The 17,907-nt window shown below is 60.0% G+C and overlaps 1 protein-coding gene across 6 annotated transcripts in view; it reads left to right on the plus strand.

The window, feature by feature from the left end:
- Nucleotides 1-17,907, plus strand: part of CFAP74 (cilia and flagella associated protein 74) — a 78,465-nt gene that overhangs the window by 15,921 nt on the left and 44,637 nt on the right. For all 6 annotated transcript variants that reach the window (XR_012427322.1, XM_045382123.2, XM_065531087.1 and 3 more), the window contains 7 exons: nt 1,318-1,416; nt 2,672-2,776; nt 11,910-12,083; nt 13,041-13,151; nt 14,176-14,278; nt 15,100-15,257; nt 16,622-16,823. Coding sequence is in view for 5 of the 6 variants with exons in the window: in XM_045382123.2 (XP_045238058.2) it covers nt 1,318-1,416; nt 2,672-2,776; nt 11,910-12,083; nt 13,041-13,151; nt 14,176-14,278; nt 15,100-15,257; nt 16,622-16,823 (952 nt within the window). In the remaining variant the exon portion in view is untranslated. The remainder of the gene's footprint in view (nt 1-1,317; nt 1,417-2,671; nt 2,777-11,909; nt 12,084-13,040; nt 13,152-14,175; nt 14,279-15,099; nt 15,258-16,621; nt 16,824-17,907) is intronic.

Here is a 17,907-nt window from a genome sequence, read left to right on the forward strand (position 1 = left end):
GGAGCAGTTCTGCAAGCCCCACTCAGGAGCTGGTGCCCAGCGCTCCCAGCCCCCTTCCCACAGAAAAGGCGGTAAAAAGCGGCCCCGCCGCCCCCAACGCCAACCAGAGCTGCCAACTGTCAACCTTTCACCGTAGCTTCTTTCTCTGTGTTCGTGTGTGTGTGTATTTTATATCTATGGGTTTTTTTGCTAAATTATTTGAAAGCAAATTACAGACGTGATACTTCACTCCTAAATATTTCAGTGTCTCCTAAAAAATAAAAGCATTCAGCTGAGAGTGGTGGCGCACGCCTGTGGTCCCAGTTACTTGGGAGGCTGAGGCCAGAGGATCGCTTGAGCCCAGGAGGTCAAGGCCACAGCAAGCCTGGGCGACAGAGCAAGACCCTGTCTCTAAAAATAAAAAAACTAAAAGATAAATGTTCTTCTGCATAACTTGGGCACCTGACTTGGGTACTTCGCTTAGGGAAACTACGGTTTCCCTCCTCGGCTCCTGCAGCACCTGTGTGTCTTCCAAGTGACCTTCATGGCCGGCGCGGTGGCTCAGCCTGGAATCCCAGCACTTTGGGAGGCCGAGGCAGGTGGATCACCTGAGGTCAGGAGTTTGAGACCAGCCTGGCCAACATGGTGAAACCCCATCTCTACTAAAAATACAAAAATTAGCCGGGCGTGGTGGCGCATGCCTGTAATCCCAGCTACTTGGGATGCTGAGACAAGAGAATCACTTGAACCTGGGAGGCAGAGGTTGCAGTGAGCCGAGATCCCGCCACTGCACTCCAGCCCGGGTGACAAGCAAGGCTCTGTCTCGGGGGGAAAAAAAAAGTGACCTCCAGAGCTCATGCTCTGGGCTTTGCTCCACTGTATGTACCTGAGGCCAGAGTCTCCCCCAGGAGCTACCGTGTGAACTGGATTCTGACCCAGTCCATGCCCTGCTGGTGATCTGGGCCTGCCTGGCCCACACTCTGGAAGATGGTGGAGGAGCTCCAGCTCGTCCCCTCCCGTGGCCCCAGACCTCCCACCACGTGCCCTTCACAGGCAGGAGCACGCTTGTTTAGGGACTCAGGTTCCCTCCCGCTCCTGCACTGTCCTCGGCCCCAAGAGCATGTCACCTTCGGGTGGGAGCCACACAGTTGCCCCTGGGCAGAGTTTTCCAAAAATGGACGACAGGACCCTGCTTGTGTGGCTGGAAGGTGTTAGAGAGACCCCTGACCTGGGCGAGGGGGCCTCTGGGGGTCTGACTCTGCCTCACCTGGCCCCACTGCCACTTTGGAGGCTGGAGTTTCAGGGAACCATCATCTGACCCTTGCTTCCCTGTTCCAGAGGGGAGCTGCGCGCCTGTCGGCAGAGGCGGGACCTGATCGGCAAGCAGCAGGAGGCTGTGGCAGCCGAGATCGCCACAGAGGCAGAGGCGGGCAACATGTAGGTGGCCCTCGATAGAGGGCAGGGAATTGGGCATGAGGTCAGAGCAGAGGCTCATTCGTTCACCCACAGTGGGGCGTGAAGCACCTGCTGCGTTCAGGCCAGTGAGAAGCCCCAGTGTGAGGCCACAACACACACACAGAAGCACGTGAGGTCGGCAAAGCTGGGGCCTGGAGGGCGCCAGGGCTGGATCTCTGGGAGGCAGGACTGCGTGGATCAGCAGTTGGGGGAAGGCCCCTCGGGCCACTCTTGCCTGGGGCAGCAGGGCAGAGCAGCTGAGGGCGGGGTGAGAGGTGAGAGGCCCACATGGGTCCCACACTGCCAGGTGGGAGGGCCCGTGGACGCTGGAAACGCCAACACTCACCGACAGGCACTCCCAGAGCTGGCTCCACGGCTGCCGCTCCAGCCTCACCTCACCCTCCGGGGACCGGGTGCCTGCAGGGCCTGCCGAGGTCAGCCCAGCCCTGGGAAGGCCCCAGCAGGTGCCCGTCCTGGAGGTGCTGGTGCAGCCGTGGGGAGCAGAGGGCCAGCAGCCAGGGGCAAGGGAACCAGCAGGTCCTCCCGGCCCTGGAGGGTGAGGGGCTTCTGGTCACTGTGGGCTGGGGGGGCCTGAGGGTCAAGGAGCAGACGGGGCTGCCCAGGTCTCTGCGGGGTTTTGACCTGCCTCATTCCTGGACCGTGGCACCCAGGAACTAGGGGTGACCGCTGTACCTGGCCAGCTGCTCAAAGCCCACCCCTTGCATCCACACGGCCGGGACCTCCGGCCAGCATCACGCTGTGCCGCTCTCGTGGGCAACCGCCCACTGCCAGGGAAGTGGTCTCCAGGAGTGCGGCTGGGCTGGTGCTGGATGTGCACTGTGTGGATGATGCCCAGGAGGGGAGCAGGAGGGAGGGAGGGGACTCAGGGCGCCCCAACGCCAGGGCCTGGGGCTTGTCACGTGTGCTGGGTCCTTCCCAGGCCAGAGGCCTGGACGTCTGCTGCCCCCAGGGGCTTCATGCAGGGGCGACTGAGGGTCCAGGGCAGGCTCCCCAAGCCCTCACTCCTCCTGGGGCTGTGCCATGTGGGCACTGCCTGCCCAGCAGAAAGTGGGCACGTGGAGAGCCTGCCACCAGCCCCACACTCCACCAGCTAGGTAGCCCAGCACCAAGATTTCCCTCCTGAGGGAGAGGAGGCCAGGGGGTGCCAGGTGAACCTGGGTGGCCCCTGGGTGACTGAGGCCTGACACACGCCCGGCCTGTGCCTTCGCCCCTGCAGGGCCACTGTGGGCCGTCTCCAGGCCGTGTCCAGACGCCTGTTTGTGGAGCTGGAGAATGAGAGAGACCTGCAGTCGAGGACTGAGGCCGTGCTGAAGGAGAGCGAGTGAGTCAGTGTGGACTGGCAGCGGGGCCTTCCCACCTGGGGGCGGAGAGCAAGATCCGGGGGGTTACACCTGACCGGGAAACTGCCGGGAAGTGGAAAGGGGACTCGGCGAATGCAGTGCAGTGGTTGGAAGGATCAGTCTTCACATCGCCTTTTTCCGTTTCTCTGGGTTTTTTTATGTTCCTAGGAACTCCAATATCAGGTTATTTTTCCTCTTTCCTCGTTTCTCATGCTTTGCGCTTCCACAGAACAGCGAGCTGGGTTTTCAGAACCCAGGAGAGAGACGCTGCCTCGTCCTAAACGCTTTCCTGTGGAGCTGGGTTGGATGCGTCGAGTTGCCTCTGGCGAGTTTGGCAAGAAGGGGTTTGGGAAGGTGCACGAATTGCTCAGAGCGACTGAGGGGACCCTGAGCTGGCCTCAAGTAGGACTCCCGAACCACATGGCCCCCAGCCCCGGGAGCTGCAGCCAGGTCCATGGCGTCCACAGCACTGACCCTGCACGTGCCCAGGATGACCTAAGCTTTCCAGCCTGGGCAGGGCAGGGGGCACAGAGAGGGCTGAGCGCAGGCCTCAGGCCACCCCGCCCACAGGAGTGCTCATGCCACCGGCCCTTGTGCAACCTAACATCTCGGCCCCACCCCAGTGAAGACACCACTGGGCTCTGACCCAGTCTCTGACCCACACTCGCTGTGATGTAGTTTCTTTTTTTTTCTTTTTTTTTTTTTGAGGCGGAATCTTGCTCTGTCGCCCAGGCTGGAGTGCAGTGGCCGGATCTCAGCTCACTGCAAGCTCCGCCTCCCGGGTTTACGCCGTTCTCCTGCCTCAGCCTCCCGAGTAGCTGGGACTACAGGCGCCGCCACCTCGCCCGGCTAGTTTTTTGTATTTTTTAGTAGAGACGGGGTTTCACCGTGTTAGCTGGGATGGTCTCTCGATCTCCTGACCTCGTGATCCGCCCGTCTCGGCCTCCCAAAGTGCTGGGATTACAGGCTTGAGCCACCGCGCCCGGCCGCTGTGATGTAGTCACGACCCAGCCTCTGACCCGTGCTCGCTGTGATATAGCCACGACCCAAGCTGGTGTCCAGTGCCCTGCGCCGCGGCCCCACCTGTGAGGGCAGCAGGAGGGCTGCAGGGGAGGACACTGAACCCAGCTGCAGCTGAGCGTGGAGGAGAGCACTGTCCGTGGTGGCTCTCCTTTGACGATGGCTGTGTCGTGCCCCTCTCACTGCTCAGCGGCACCTGTGCCAGGGCGGGGGGCTTCACAGGGCTACTGAACCCCAGAAGGCCTCACTTTACTAGGTTGCTGTGATTGTCCACTTCTTTAAAAAAAAGAAAGAAAAAAGTTTTTGGTCTGGGCACAGTTAGTGGTTCATGCCTATAATCCCAACACTTTGGGAGGCCAAGGCAGGTCGGTCACCTGAGGTCAGGAGTTCAAGACCAGCCTGGGCAACATGGCAAAACCCTGTCTCTACTAAAAATACACAAATTAACTGGGCTTGGTGGTGGGCGCCTGTAATCACAGCTACTCGGGAGGATGAGGCAGGAGAATCGCTGGAGCCCAGAGGCAGAGGTTGCAGTGAGCCAAGATTGCGCCATCACACTCTAGCCTGGGCAAGAGTGAGCAAGACTCTGTCTTAAAAAAAAAAAAGGGCCGGGCGCGGTGGCTCACTCTTGTCATCCTGGCACTTTGGGAGGCCAAGGCGGGCAGATCACAAGGTCAGGAGATCGAGACCGTCCTGGCTAACACAGTGAAACCCCGTCTCTACTGAAAATACAAAATATTAGCCGGGCATGGTGGCGGGCGCAGGTAGTCCCAGCTACCTCTCTCGGGAGGCTGAGGCAGGAGAATGGCATGAACCGGGAGGCGGAGCTTGCAGTGAGCCGAGATCGCGCCACTCACTCCAGCCTGGGCCACAGAGTGAGACTCTGTCTCAGAAAATAAATAAATAAATAAAGTTTTATTTTGAAACAATTCCAAACTTACAGAAGAGCTGCAAAATGGCAGCAAGACCCCCTGTGCCCTGCGGCCCTGTGCCCGGAGCCGTGCCCGGAGCCGTCCCCAGAGCCCATGTGGGCGTTGTGTCCAGGGTGACCCCTCGCCCCGCCCCAGTCGGGGGAGCCTCGGTACTTCTGTGACAGGCGGACCTTGCAGTTCTGAGGATCGCAGACCAGGGGCTGTCCCGCACTGTGACTGTGCTTGATGCCTCTGGGGGTGATGACCAGTCCCCTGGGTGTCCTCTCGTGGGACACGTAATGGCTGCCAGACCCGCCGTGGGGCCGCCCGCTTCTTCAGCGCAGCAACGCCGTTCCCTTGGAAACTGATGTGTAGCTTGTGGGGAGAAGCTTTGAGGCTGGGAAATCCTGCTCCATGTCCCTTTTCACACGAGCACAGCATCCCTCCGTGTTTCTTGCCAGAATTAATTCCTGCTGTGATGGCTTCTAAGGGCTGACTTTCCAGTTCCACCATCCCTTCCTATTAGTTGGCTTTCCACTGTTGGGAGAGCGTTCCCCCTCCGTGTTTGCTCGCCGTGTAGGCTGGGGGTGCCGTGTCCCTGGCAGGTCTGATCTGGCCCATCAGGATTTGTCCGGGTGCTGCGGCCGCCTCGCATCTGGCAGTGGCATCCTTCCGCATCCTGCGTTCACGTCTGTCGCTCTGGCAGTGGCATCCTTCCGCATCCTGCGTTCACGTCTGTCGCTCTGGCAGTGGCATCCTTCCGCATCCTGCGTTCACGTCTGTCGCTCTGGCAGTGGCATCCTTCCGCATCCTGCGTTCACGTCTGTCGCTCTGGCAGTGGCATCCTTCCGCATCCTGCGTTCACGTCTGTCGCTCTGGCAGTGGCATCCTTCCGCATCCTGCGTTCACGTCTGTCGCTCTGGCAGTGGCATCCTTCCGCATCCTGCGTTCACGTCTGTCGCTCTGGCAGTGGCATCCTTCCGCATCCTGCGTTCACGTCTGTCGCTCTGGCAGTGGCATCCTTCCGCATCCTGCGTTCATGTCTGTCGCTCTGGCAGTGGCATCCTTCCGCATCCTGCGTTCACGTCTGTCGCTCTGTGGGCCACGGGTGTGTGCGGGGGGCAGCTTGGAGAGCACGGCCCCCGCTTCCAGTGTCGGCCCCGGGAGTCCTCCGTTGTGGCTCTGGGACAGGTGGCGGGCACGAGGCTGGCCGCTGCTTCGGGACCCGAACCGCGTTCTGGGAACAGCTCCTGAATTTCCCCAGCACACGTCCCTGCTGCCACACCATGCGCGTCATCCACAGCCACAGAACAAGCCACCCTAGCCCTTAGCCGCCTAAGGCAGCGGGCGTGAGGGTCTCGGTGCCTGAGGGTCTCGGTGCCTGAGGGTCTCGGTGCCTGAGGGTCTCGGTTCCTGAGGGTCTCGGTTCCGGAGGGTCTCGGTTCCTGAGGGTCGTGGTCTGGGCGGGGGATTGGGCTCGAGGTGTTCAGACCAGCCCAAGACCCTGTGGAGGGGCTTCAGGCGTGAACAGCCAGGGGTCCCTGGAGTCATCTTGGAGACGGGATGCCACACGCATGTGTCTCACACGCAGCTCGACCAGGTCCAGCAGCTCTGCACGCGAGGGGGCCACTGGCTGGCAGAAGCGTCTGTTGGACTAGCCTCACGGGCACTTTCTGGCCAGCAGGTCCCAGGAACCGCCAAAGGAAGCCCTAGAGACGACCCTGCCTGCTCACACCACCTCCCGGTCCTTAGCACCTGTGCTGGGCCTGTGCGTGTCCCATCCCTGTGCCTGGGGGGCTACTGCGAGGTGCCTGAGTCTGTGCTGGTGGCTTAGATACACTCTCTCATTCGCCCGTCCTCCCCACATGGTAAGAGGGCGCCCACTGCGTGCCAGACACCGTCCAAAGCCTTTGGGCCTCTCCCGTGAATGAGGCAGCAGAGCCCTGCCTGGTGGAGGCTGCTTTGGTGGGAGGCAGGCCGTGAGTTATCACACGCGTGTTCTGCGCAGCCTCGTCACGTGACACTTTCCCACGCCCAGCTCAGCACGAAGAGGAGGCTTTGTGTGTCCCCGGCTCGGCCACGTGGGACCCACAGCGGGGCCCTGGTGCTGTGGCCCAGCCTGCTCTGAGGCTTCTCTGACTGCACGCACGTCGCATCACTGCAGTGACAAATCCACAAACATAACAGCTCAGCAGGACGCGGATTTATGAGATTGCAGTTCTAAAGGTCATTGGCCCGACACGGGTCCCACTGGGCTAAAGTCAAGGTGTAGGCAGGGCTGGTTCCCCACGGAAGCCTCCGGGGAGAATCCGTGTCCTCGCCTTTTCCAGCTCCAAAGCTGCCTGCGTTCCTCCTCCATCTTCAAAACCAGCCAGGTCCCACCTCTCCAGCCTCCAACCTTCATCATTACCTCCGCGGCTGACCACACTGAATCTTCAGATAAACTGGGACCTGAGTGGGGTCCCCATCTACTTCAGCCCTAGGGACCCCAAAATCAATTAACCACTGCCCAAAACCGCTTCCACTCATCCACGCTGAGACACACTGCCCTGCTGCCCACCCAGGAACCAGCACGACTCCCTCCCAGGCCCAGCAGTACCCCAGGGCAACAGGGAGCCCCTCAAAGGCACCATCCCTGCCCGGGCCCCCGCACATTCCAGAGTGCACCTCGGTGCTTTCAAAGGGCACTGGACTCTCCTCACTGAGCCGCAACGAAGAGCATGTCTTCTATATGTGGTCACACTCGCCGTCACACTCACTGTCACACTCGCCGTCACACTCACTGTCACACTCGCCGTCACACTCACTGTCACACTCGCCGTCACACTCGCCGTCACACTCACTGTCACACTCGCCGTCACACTCACCGTCAACACTCGCCATCACACTTGCCAATAGCTGGATGCAGCGGCTCACGCCTGTAATCCCAACACTTTGGGAGGCCAAGGTGGGCAGATCACTTGAGCCCAGGAGTTTGAGATCAGCCTGGGAACATGGTGAAACCCCATCTCTACAAAAGATGCCAAACTTAGCTGGGCGTGGTGGCGTGCACCTGTCATCCCAGCTACTCAAGAGGCTGAGGTGGGAGGATTGATTAAGCTCAGGAGGTCAAGGCTGCAGTGAGCTGAGACTGCGCCACTGCACTCCAGCCTGGGCGACAGAGCGAGACCCCATCTCAACAACAGCAACAACAAACCTTCCAACAGGCTGTCTCTCCAAACATTGGGAGTCCTTCTTCTGCATGACTTTCTGGCATCTAGCTTTCCACAGTGCAGGTCTCTCTTGGGTCCAGGTTTCCTCAACCCGCTGAGTGTGTGACGGGAGCTGCTTGTGGTGGGCGGGTAAGCTGGTGGCACGTCCACATCAGACGCCCAGGCCGGCCTCGGACAGGCTCTTCCCTCTGTGGCCTGGCAGGGTTGGAATTCATTCCCACGCACCTTCTCCCAGGTCCTGCTGTGGAGATTGGCTGCTTTCTTCCCCTCTGGGATCCTTCTCCTCTCAGGTCAGACTTTGTTCCTGCCCCTGGGAGCATCCGGGCCACAGGGGATGGCAAGGGGGTCATGAGGAGATCTGGCAGCCCCTCAGGGAGGTGTTATGGGGCCCCCAGGCAGCAGAGCCTGCCTTCGAGGGAGGGGAAAGCTGCCTCCGTGTGGACGGATATGCAGAGGGGCTTGGCGGTTTGGGGCGCTCACTCACATGTGTGCAGATACCCTCAAATGTCCGCGCTCCCATTCTCAAAATCCCAGTCATTCCCAATCAGCCTCTGCTCTGCTCTGAAGGCCAGTGCCCCTGAAATTGGTGTGCTGGAACTCAACCCTAGTGTTCGTCAGTCTTTGTGTCACTGTGAAGAAATGCCTGATACTGGGTCATATAAAGAAAAGAGGTGGACAGGCGCGGTGGTTCACACCTGTAATCCCAGCACTTTGGGAGGCCGAGGCGGGCGGATCACGAGGTCAGGAGATCGAGATCATCCTGGCTAACACGGTGAAACCCCGTCTCTACTAAAAATATACCAAAAATTAGCCGGGTGAGGTGGCGGGCGCCTGTAGTCCCAGCTACTCAGGAGGCTGAGGCAGGAGAATGGCGCAAACGCGGGAGGCAGAGCTTGCAGTGAGCCCAGATCGCACACTGCACTCCAGCCTGGGCAACGGAGCCAGACTCCGTCTCAAAAAAAAAAAAAGAGGTTTGGGCCAGACGCAGTGGCTCACACCTGTAATCCCAGCACTTTGGGAGGCTGAGGTGGGCGGATCACCTGAGATCAGGAGTTTGAGACCAGCCTGACCAACATGGTGAAGCCCCGTCTGTACTAAAAATACAAAAACTAGCCAGGCATGGTGGCGGGCGCCTGTAATCCCAGCTACTCAGGAGGCTGAGGCAGGAGAATCGCTTGAACCCACGAGGTGAAGGTTGCAGTGAGCTGACATCACACCACTGCACTGCAGCCTGGTGGACAGAGTGATACTCATCTTAAAAGAAAGAAATAAAAATAAGAAGAAAAGAGGTTTGATTGGTCAGGGTTCTGCAGGCCGTACAGGGAACGTGATGGCATCTGCTTCTGGGGAAGCCTCAGGAAGCCTCCAATCACGGTGGAGGGTGAAGGAACCGTGTCTCCCACGGTGGGAGGGGAAGCAAGAGGGTGGAGGTGCCACACACTTTCAAATAACCAGATCTCCCATGAACTCGCTCGTCACCAAGGAGGTGGCCCACCCCTTCATGAGGGAGCCGCCCCAGGACCCCAACACCTCCCACCAGGCCCACCTCCAACACCGGGGGGTCCAGTTCAACACGAGACCTGCGGGGGACACACGAGACCTGTGGGGGACACACGTCCAAACCAAATCCGTCCAAACCGAATGGAGGTGACGGCAGGAAGAGGTGAGGTCTCTGGGAGATTCAGCCATGGGGACTCTGCCCTCGTGGAGACGATTAGTGCCTCATAAAAGGGCTTGAGGGCTGGGCGCAGTGGCTCAAGCCTGTAATCCCAGCATTTTGGGAGGCCGAGGCGGGTGGATCACAAGGTCAGGAGATCGAGACCATCCTGGCTAACACGGTGAAACCCCGTCTCTACTTAAAAAAAATACAAAAAAACTAGCCGGGCGAGGTGGCGGCGCCTGTAGTCCCAGCTACTCGGGAGGCTGAGGCAGGAGAATGGCGTAAACCTGGGAGGCGGAGCTTGCAGTGAGCTGAGATCTGACCACTGCACTCCAGCCTGGGCGACAGAGCGAGACTCCGTCTCAAAAAAAAAAAAAAAAAAAGGGCTTGAGGGAGCCCTTCTGTCCCTCTGCCACATGAGGACACAGACGGGCACCGCCTTCAAGGAACAGGCTTTCATAGGACGTCAAGGCTGCTGGCACCTTGACTATGGACTTCCCGGCCTCCAGAACTGGGAGGAATGAATTTCTGTGGTTTGCGAAGACCCAGTCATGGGTGTTTTCCTACAGCAGCAGGAATGGGCGACGACCACGTCCGAGACAACGTCTTGCCTCTTACCTAAGAGACCCTGCAAGCTGTTAGCTCACGTGGCCGCTGGAGCACTGATCACCGGGCAGGGGACGCGACATCCAGCAGAACATCATTTCCAGAGCTGGTGGGAGCATGAATCCTTAGAGTAAAGAATTTCATGAGTCATGCGAGGGAGGAATAGAAGTAACCCCACACGTGGAAGCTCCACAGAGTCCCCCTGAGTCGGGAAGCGACGAACGCACCGCGTGGCAGGACGCCAGCCGGAGATCCGGTGACCCATGATCCCTGGAAAGGAGCCAAATGTTTAAAATTACCCCAACAGATAACATGGTATGCTTAGTTCCTAAAATGCAGTGACACAACCGCGACGTTGACACCAAGAGGGCATGCGACAGAGGGAAAGTAGAACCCGATCTCAGGAGGTAAATCAGAAAACCCTAAATAAAACCTTAAACATTGAAATCCAGCCATGTGTGAGACACGCACACACACCTCCCTTGCCAAGTTGGAGTTTAGATCCTAGGAGCCCCAAAAAAGGTTCAACATTAGAAATTCTTGACATTAACACGTTAAAAGAGAAAACCATTGAGTATCTCAATTCAACATATATTCATGATTTTTTTTCAAAAAGATGTAAAGCAGACTTTATTCACAGAGGGCCACGGCGGTGGAACCCCTGCCCCGGGCGTTGCAGTGGGGAGAGAGACTGGACTCCGCCCCACAGGAAAAGCTTTTAATGAAAGAGGAAGTGGAAATTAGCATGATCAAGGGTGTCTAGGAAAGAGCTGCGGCACACGTCGCGTGGAATATCAGAAATGCAGGGAGGATGCCGGCTAAACTCCTGTGTCTGACGTTGTCCAGGGTTCCGATCCTCGTGTGGCCGGCCCCAGCCTGAGCCGCATCTCCGGGTGGCACCGTTCGCACGTGTCCAGGAGCGGCTCCTTGCATCCCTCCACCAGGCGTCTCTGGCCAGGCCACCTCCCCAGCAGCTGCATGCTCTCACCTGGCCGCTGTTAGAAGGACACTCTCCACATCCTCAGAAGGAACTTTCCCGGCCTGAGCCCCCACGGCACACACACTCCTCCAACTAAAGATTCACCGGAAATTTCCCTGAGTTGTGCCAAGAACCAAGGGGCACCGTGTCATCTGGGGCCACCATAGATGCCATATCACTCACAGTCGAGGACAAATTCGCCCAAGACCAGGGGACAGCAGGTCCCTGTCATCTAGGACATGTGGACCCAGCAGGGCTGGCCGAACCTGCTCCACAGCCCCCACCCCAGGCACATTTGAAGACTGAGGGGTGGTCTTGGGTGCTGGTCAGTTCACACCAGGGATCCTCCAGCCCAGCCAAAGAGTCACAGCTGTCCCTTCCCAAAGGCCTCCCTCAGGCTGGGCAGGGCCCGCCCCAGGCCCACCGCAGCCAACGGACACGGCCTCAGGCCGGCGGGTGGCACACGGGAGTGCAGGCCAGGCTCTGCTGGGTTGGATTGAACCGCTAGTGATTTTCCTGAGGTTGGAGGCAGGCAGGGCGGGCCTCAGTGTCTGGGCAACTCAGAGCGGAGATGGCCCCTAGAAGAGGGAGTGTTCGATGTCCGCCTGGAGGATTTGTCAGGAAACCCCCCCCAGGATGCCGGGAAACCCCCCTCAGGATGCTGGGAAACCCCCCCCCCAGGATGACCGTGGGGCCGTCTCCAGCTGCTTTGCCTCCTGTTTGAAGGAATGCCATGTGGCACATTGAGATCCAGGAGGGGCGGTTCGAGGCCTTCCGGACAGCTGACCGTGAGGAGGCAGAGGCTGCGGGGCGGCGGCTCCAGGTGCGAGCAGCCCGGCAGCTGTGCAGGGAGCAGGAGGCCCTGGGGAAGATGGAGCGGAACCGGCTGCTGAGAATCCGGTAAGCGGCACCCAGGCCCACCCATGCCCGTCCCAGCAGCTCCTGTCAGTCCGTCCGCCCTCTCCCCAGGGGTCTCCTCACCCTCTGCATCTGTCCAGCTCCACCTCCACCCTCCCTGCCTCCTCCCAGCTTACTCCTCTGCTGGACCCTTGAGTCCTTCCCAAGTGTCAGGCGCCCCCCTGCACCTGCCCAGAGCCCCAGCCCTCCCGAGATGCCACAGCCACGATACCGCCACTAAAGCCAGCCACTAAAGCCGCACTCCAGCGAGACTGCCCCTCCCCTTTCCCTCCGGCAGCCCCATCCTCTTCCCAGCCAGGCCATTCTCTGGGCTCCGTCCCCGCCTCTGGCTGCTCCTTTGCACCCCTCCCATGGCCCCCACCCCCCGCGGCCATGGAGCACTCAGGCCCGTTCCCCACACGTCCCCTGTCATGAGTCTCCTGCTCAGCCAGGGCCCAGCAACCTCCTAGGCCAGTCCCCAAGTGCTTCACAGGCCATCAGGCCAGCTGTCCCAACCTGCCGTGAGCCTCTCTCCTCGAGACCCCCTTCTGGCCTCCATCCCCTCCCCCATCTCGTTCCCTCCCTTCAGCTGCCCAGGCCACAAACCCCTGTGGAATCCAGGCCGTGGCTGCAGACACGAGGTCCCCAGCACATGCCTCCTTCCTCCCCACAGCACTGCTGTGCCTGCGCCATCCTCTTCCCAGACACCTGCCCGGCTGGGATCGAATCTTGCCTTTGGTGGTTCCCTGGCACTGGAGCCGCAGTGGCGTGGAGAGTGTGACATCTGTGTGGCCCACGGCACCAGCTCTCCAGGGACCCTCGCTCCTCCCCAAGGGAGGCTGTGCAGGGCAGAGCTGAGCAAAAGGGCCCACGGTGTCTCTGGGACACGAGCTCCAGCTGTGCAGGGCTTGGGGGCAGGTGGGACATGTGATGCCCTCTGATGGCCCCGCGTCCCCACAGGAAGTCCCTGCACACCCAGAAGGAGCTCGGGCTCAGGCACCAGAAGCTGCTGGAGGATGCCCGGAAGAACCACAAGGTCGCCGTGCGGTTCCTGAAGGCCTCCCTGGGAAGGTAGGGCCTCCCTTCGATGTCCTTAGGGAGAAACCCAAGAATACACGTCACTTGCTTTTGTCTTGACATTCCCTGATTTTATTATTTATTTACTTTTAAGATGGAAGCTTGCTGGAGTGCAGTGGCATGATCTTGGCTCACTGCTCTGCCTCCCAGGTTCAAGTGATTCTCCTGCCTTAGCCTCCTGAGTAGCTGGGACTACAGGCGCCCGCCACCATGCCCAGCTAATTTTTGTATTTTTAGTAGAGACAGGGTTTTACCATGTTGACCAGGCTGGTCTCGAACTCCCGACCTCAGGTGATCTGCCCGCCTCAGCCTCCCAAAGTGCTGGGATTACAGGCGTGAGCCACCGCACCCAGCCTCCTGGTTTTATTATTGAATCACCACCTTATCATCAAAAACCAATAAACATGTATTTTTAGTGTGAGGTGCTGTTTCTTTTCAGAAGAGGCCCGTGAGACGCGCTGGGCACATTCCTGCTGTGTTCTCGTGGCCTGGCCCCCCAGGGCGTGTTCCTGCCGTGTTCTCGTGGCCTGGCCCTCCGGGGCGTGCTCCTGCCATGTCGTCATGGCCTGGCCCTCCGGGGCACGTTCCCGCCGTGTCCTCGTGACCTGGCCCTCCAGGGCATGTTCCCGCCATGTCCTCGTGGCCTGGCCCTCCAGGGCGTGTTCCCGCTGTGTCCTCGTGGCCTGGCCCTCCGGGGCATGTTCCTGCCGTGTCCTCGTGGCCTGGCTTCTACGCCAGCACCATTTGCCCATCCCACCTCTTGTGTTGTCCCCGTTAATCATGTTCCTGGTGGAAATGACAGCACCGAGGTTCCTTTAATTACACCCCACACGGCATCGCTGTGTCACTTCCTCGGTTAAAAGTGTGGCCGTTTGTGGTGGCCCACGCCTGTGATTCCAGCGCTTTGGGAGGCTGAGGCTGAGGCAGGAGGATCACTTGGGCCTGGGAGCTGTGATTGCACCACTGCTCGCCAGCCTGGATGACAGAGCCTCAAAAATGTTTAAATGTCCTTCCTCAGAATCCGAGAGCAAGAGAAGAAGGAGGAGATGAAGTGCCAGGAGCACATGAGGCGACGCATGGACGCAGTGGTGGCGCTGAAGGGCAGCATCTCCGCGAACCGGGTAAGCCCCCACAGCCCCACCCAGCCTCTCCCTCAGCCCCTGCCAGGGTCCGTCCCTGGGCCCCTGCTCCTTGGGTGCCAGGCCTGTGTCCTCGGGTGTCCAGGGTTGACCCACACACTTGGTGGCCCCTGGAGGCTTCCCAAGCCTGTGCCACAGATTTGCCCACGGGTTCTATGTGGGTCAGGGCCAGGCACTGGAGTCAGGCAGGAGCAGGCAGCCCAGCCCTGCTCCCATGGGGCCTGGTCTTGTTGGAAGAGACACATGGAGGGCCTGGGCGCCTCGAGGCCATGCCCTGGGCCCAAGGTTGGGGGTTCAGGCTGGGAAAATGGTGGGAAGGGTGGGAACAGAATCTGCAAAGGCTCAGAGGTGAGGGGCAGAGGCGGGCAGGTGACGTGCAGGGACAGCCCCAGCCCCACGCTTGGGTTGTGCAGACAATTTGCCAGCTGTCTCCCGCGGGGTCTGCAGACGTCAATGTTAGTTTAAGGCCCAGTGTGTGAGCATGTGTGTGTGCACGTGTGTGCAGGTGTGAGCGTGTGTGTGCACGTGTCCAGGTGTGTGTGAGCATGTGTGTGCACATGTGTGTAGGTTTGCATGTATGAGCTTATGTGTATGCACATGTGTGCATGTGTGACCGTGTGTGTGCATGTGTGACCGTGTGTGCGTGTGAGCATGTGTGCACATGTGTCCAAGTGTGCCTGTGTGAGCACGTGTGTGCAGGTTTGCATGTATGAGCATAGGTGTGTGCGCATGTGTGCAGGTGTGGGCATGTGTGTGTTCCCGCGTGTGCTGACGCTGTCACCTCAATGCTCTCTATTTCCAAGGACACACTGCGGAAGTTCCAAGCATGGGGCCATGCCAAGGCAGAGCTGGCGGAGCAGAGGGTCCAGGCTGAGAAGAAGGCGATTCTGGCCCAGGGCGGGGATGCGTTCAGGCACCTTGTCCACCAGCGCCGGCGCCAGGAGCTGGAGGCCCAGAAGAGGTGAGGGTGGTGGCAGAGGTGCCACTGGGAGCCACCTGCCCAGTCAGTGGGTGCAGGGAGAGCCAAGGGGGCTCAGCTTTACATTAAGCAAAGCTGCTCTCTCTCCCAGGGCCCCCACTCAGGCGGCTGTGGGGCACGGGAACAGGGGCTCCAGGCCACCACCCTTGCCCTGCCTGGGCCTGACTCAGCCTGCCCAGCCCTGCCCCTACTCCAGTCCATGCCCAACCCTCGGCCCCTTCTCCCCTCTGAGACCCTGAAACCCCAGCCCCTCTCGAGAGCCTCCGGCTCCTGTTCTGACTTCTCAGGAGGAGGGACTGGCGGGCTCTTTCCTGGCCCACCCAGAAGTCTCCAGGGAGCCTGTCCTGGGTTTTGCCCGAAGCTGCCTCATCCCGGGAGCCTGGCTCTTTCTCCCCATCCCAGTCCCCCCGTCCACGGCCCTGGCCAATCACTGCTGAGGATGTGCCTGGGCGGGGGCTCCTGGCCCTCTCGCTGGGCAAGGCATCCTCCTCTGGGTGCCACAGAGCCCTGAGTGCGTCCTCCCCACCCCTGAGTCACAATCAGAGTTCTCCACCACCCATCAGCCTGCCCACCTTGTGGGGGGGTCCTGGCAGCGACGCCTACACATCCCTTAGCCTGGCGCAGGCCTGGCATGTAGGAGGCACCGGGGAGGTGCAGCTGCAGTGAGTGGATGAACATCTTCAGCCCTGGGGCTACCCTCAGTGGCAGCCCCACGCCAGCCTAGAAACAAGGGCTGGGAAGAAGCCTCGGGGCGGCCAAGGCTGCTGGGGGACTGGGCTGCTAAGTGGGCAGGGCCAGGCTGGGCAGGGCTAGGCAGGGCTGGGCTTGCAGGGCTGGGATTGGCAGGGCTAGACAGGACTGGGCTTGGAAGGGATGGGCTGGGCTGGGCAGGGCAGGGCTAAGCTGGGCAAGGCTGGGCTGGGCAGGGCTGGGCAGGACTAAGCTTGGCAGGGATGGGCTAGGGTGGGCCGGGCTGGGCTGTGCAGGGCTGGGCTGAGCTGGGCAGGGCAGGGCTCTGCAAGGCAGGGCTGGGCAGTGCTGGGCTGGGCAGGGCTGGGCAGGACTGGGCAGGACTGGGCTTGGCAGGGATGGGCTGGGCAGGGCTGGGCAGGGCTGGACAGGGCTGGGGTTTAAGCCTAGAACCTCCGGCTTGGCCTCTGCCCATCTGCTCCCCACTGGAGCTTGTATTTAGCCCCAGGACCAGGAAGTTCCCACCCCAAGAGCCCTGCTGGGCAGGATGGAGCCCCTAGGATGGCGCTAGGGAGGGGCTGCCGGGCGCCGTCTCACCTGGGGCAAGGTGGAGGCAAGGGACCTCTCACACTTGTCTGAGAAGTGACTCCACGCAGGGCCTTTGAGGAGGAGCAGAAGCTCAGAAAGCAGGAGATCGTCAGTCGGATTCTAAAAGAGGAGGCTGAGGAGGAAAAAAGAAAGAAACAGCGTCCCCCGACCAAGGCCACTCACCGGCCGACCCTGAGGGGCAAGACCTGGAACTACATCTCCGACTATTGCGAGGAGAAGACCACAGCCCCAGCCAACACGTACACACTGGTGAGCAAACGCCACACACCTGTGGAGGGCAGGTGGGGCCTCAGGGCTCAGGTGTGGTGAGACATCCTCTGAGGACCTCAGCACCACGGCCACCTGCAGGGGGTTGCTGAGCCCGCTGAGTGGCCGCCACTCAGCTCAGGGGCAAGGGGACAAGACCCACCACAGACCCACCACATGAGAGAGGCCCATGGCCACAGCATCCCCAGCAAGGGTCCAGTGTCCTCCTGGCCTCACCCCCAGCAGTGTTGCTGCCCACCAGGCTGGGACCACCTTGCCTGGCCCTGTAGAGAGCTGGGTCAGCCGCCTTGCCAGGGAGATGTGCACAGCCGTTCAGACCACATGCCTGGGATCACCCTGCTACAAAGCCATCCTGATAGCACCCAGGGGACAGCTTTCCTGTCACTCATTCATTCACTCAGTCATTCATTCACTCATCCTTTATTCATTCATTCTTCATTCATTCACTTATTCAGTCATTCATTCACTCACTCATTCACTTATCCTTTACTCATTCATTCACTCGCTCATTCATTCACTCATTCACTCACTGATTCACTCATTCACTCATTCATTCATTCACTCTCTCATTCGCTCATTCATTCACTCACACATTCACTCATTCACTCACTCACTCACTCACATCCAGGGCCTGCTTGGTGTCCACTGCTGCTGCAGGCAACTGGCTTCAGTTGGGGGAATGTATTTCTAGTTTACCTTTCCCTAAAGGTGTGGGGTAGGGACGATGGTCCTCTCCTGAGTCTGGCACAGTGCTGCAGTCTCTGCCCTTGTGTACCCCAAAACCTGAAGGTCAAGGTCATTGCTCCAACAGGTGCCCTGCTGGGAAAGAGCAAGCCTTGGGCCGCCTCAGCTTTGGCCTCTGCAGGGTCTCTGTGGTGCCCCTCAGGGCACCAGAGAAGGTCCTTTCCTGCTCCCCAGGCTCCCAGTGCTCGGGCCGAGCCTCTGCCCCATCCACCCCTCACTGCCCGTCTCACGCCGGGGCCTTGGCACCTGCCGATGCCTCTGCCGGGAGCGCCCTGCCGCCCTCCTTGCTCCAGAGAAGCCTCCCCTGCCCCCAGCCCCCCCG

Source organism: Macaca fascicularis, chromosome 1 (assembly GCF_037993035.2).
Source record: "Macaca fascicularis isolate 582-1 chromosome 1, T2T-MFA8v1.1".
Taxonomy (NCBI): Eukaryota; Metazoa; Chordata; class Mammalia; order Primates; family Cercopithecidae; genus Macaca; species Macaca fascicularis.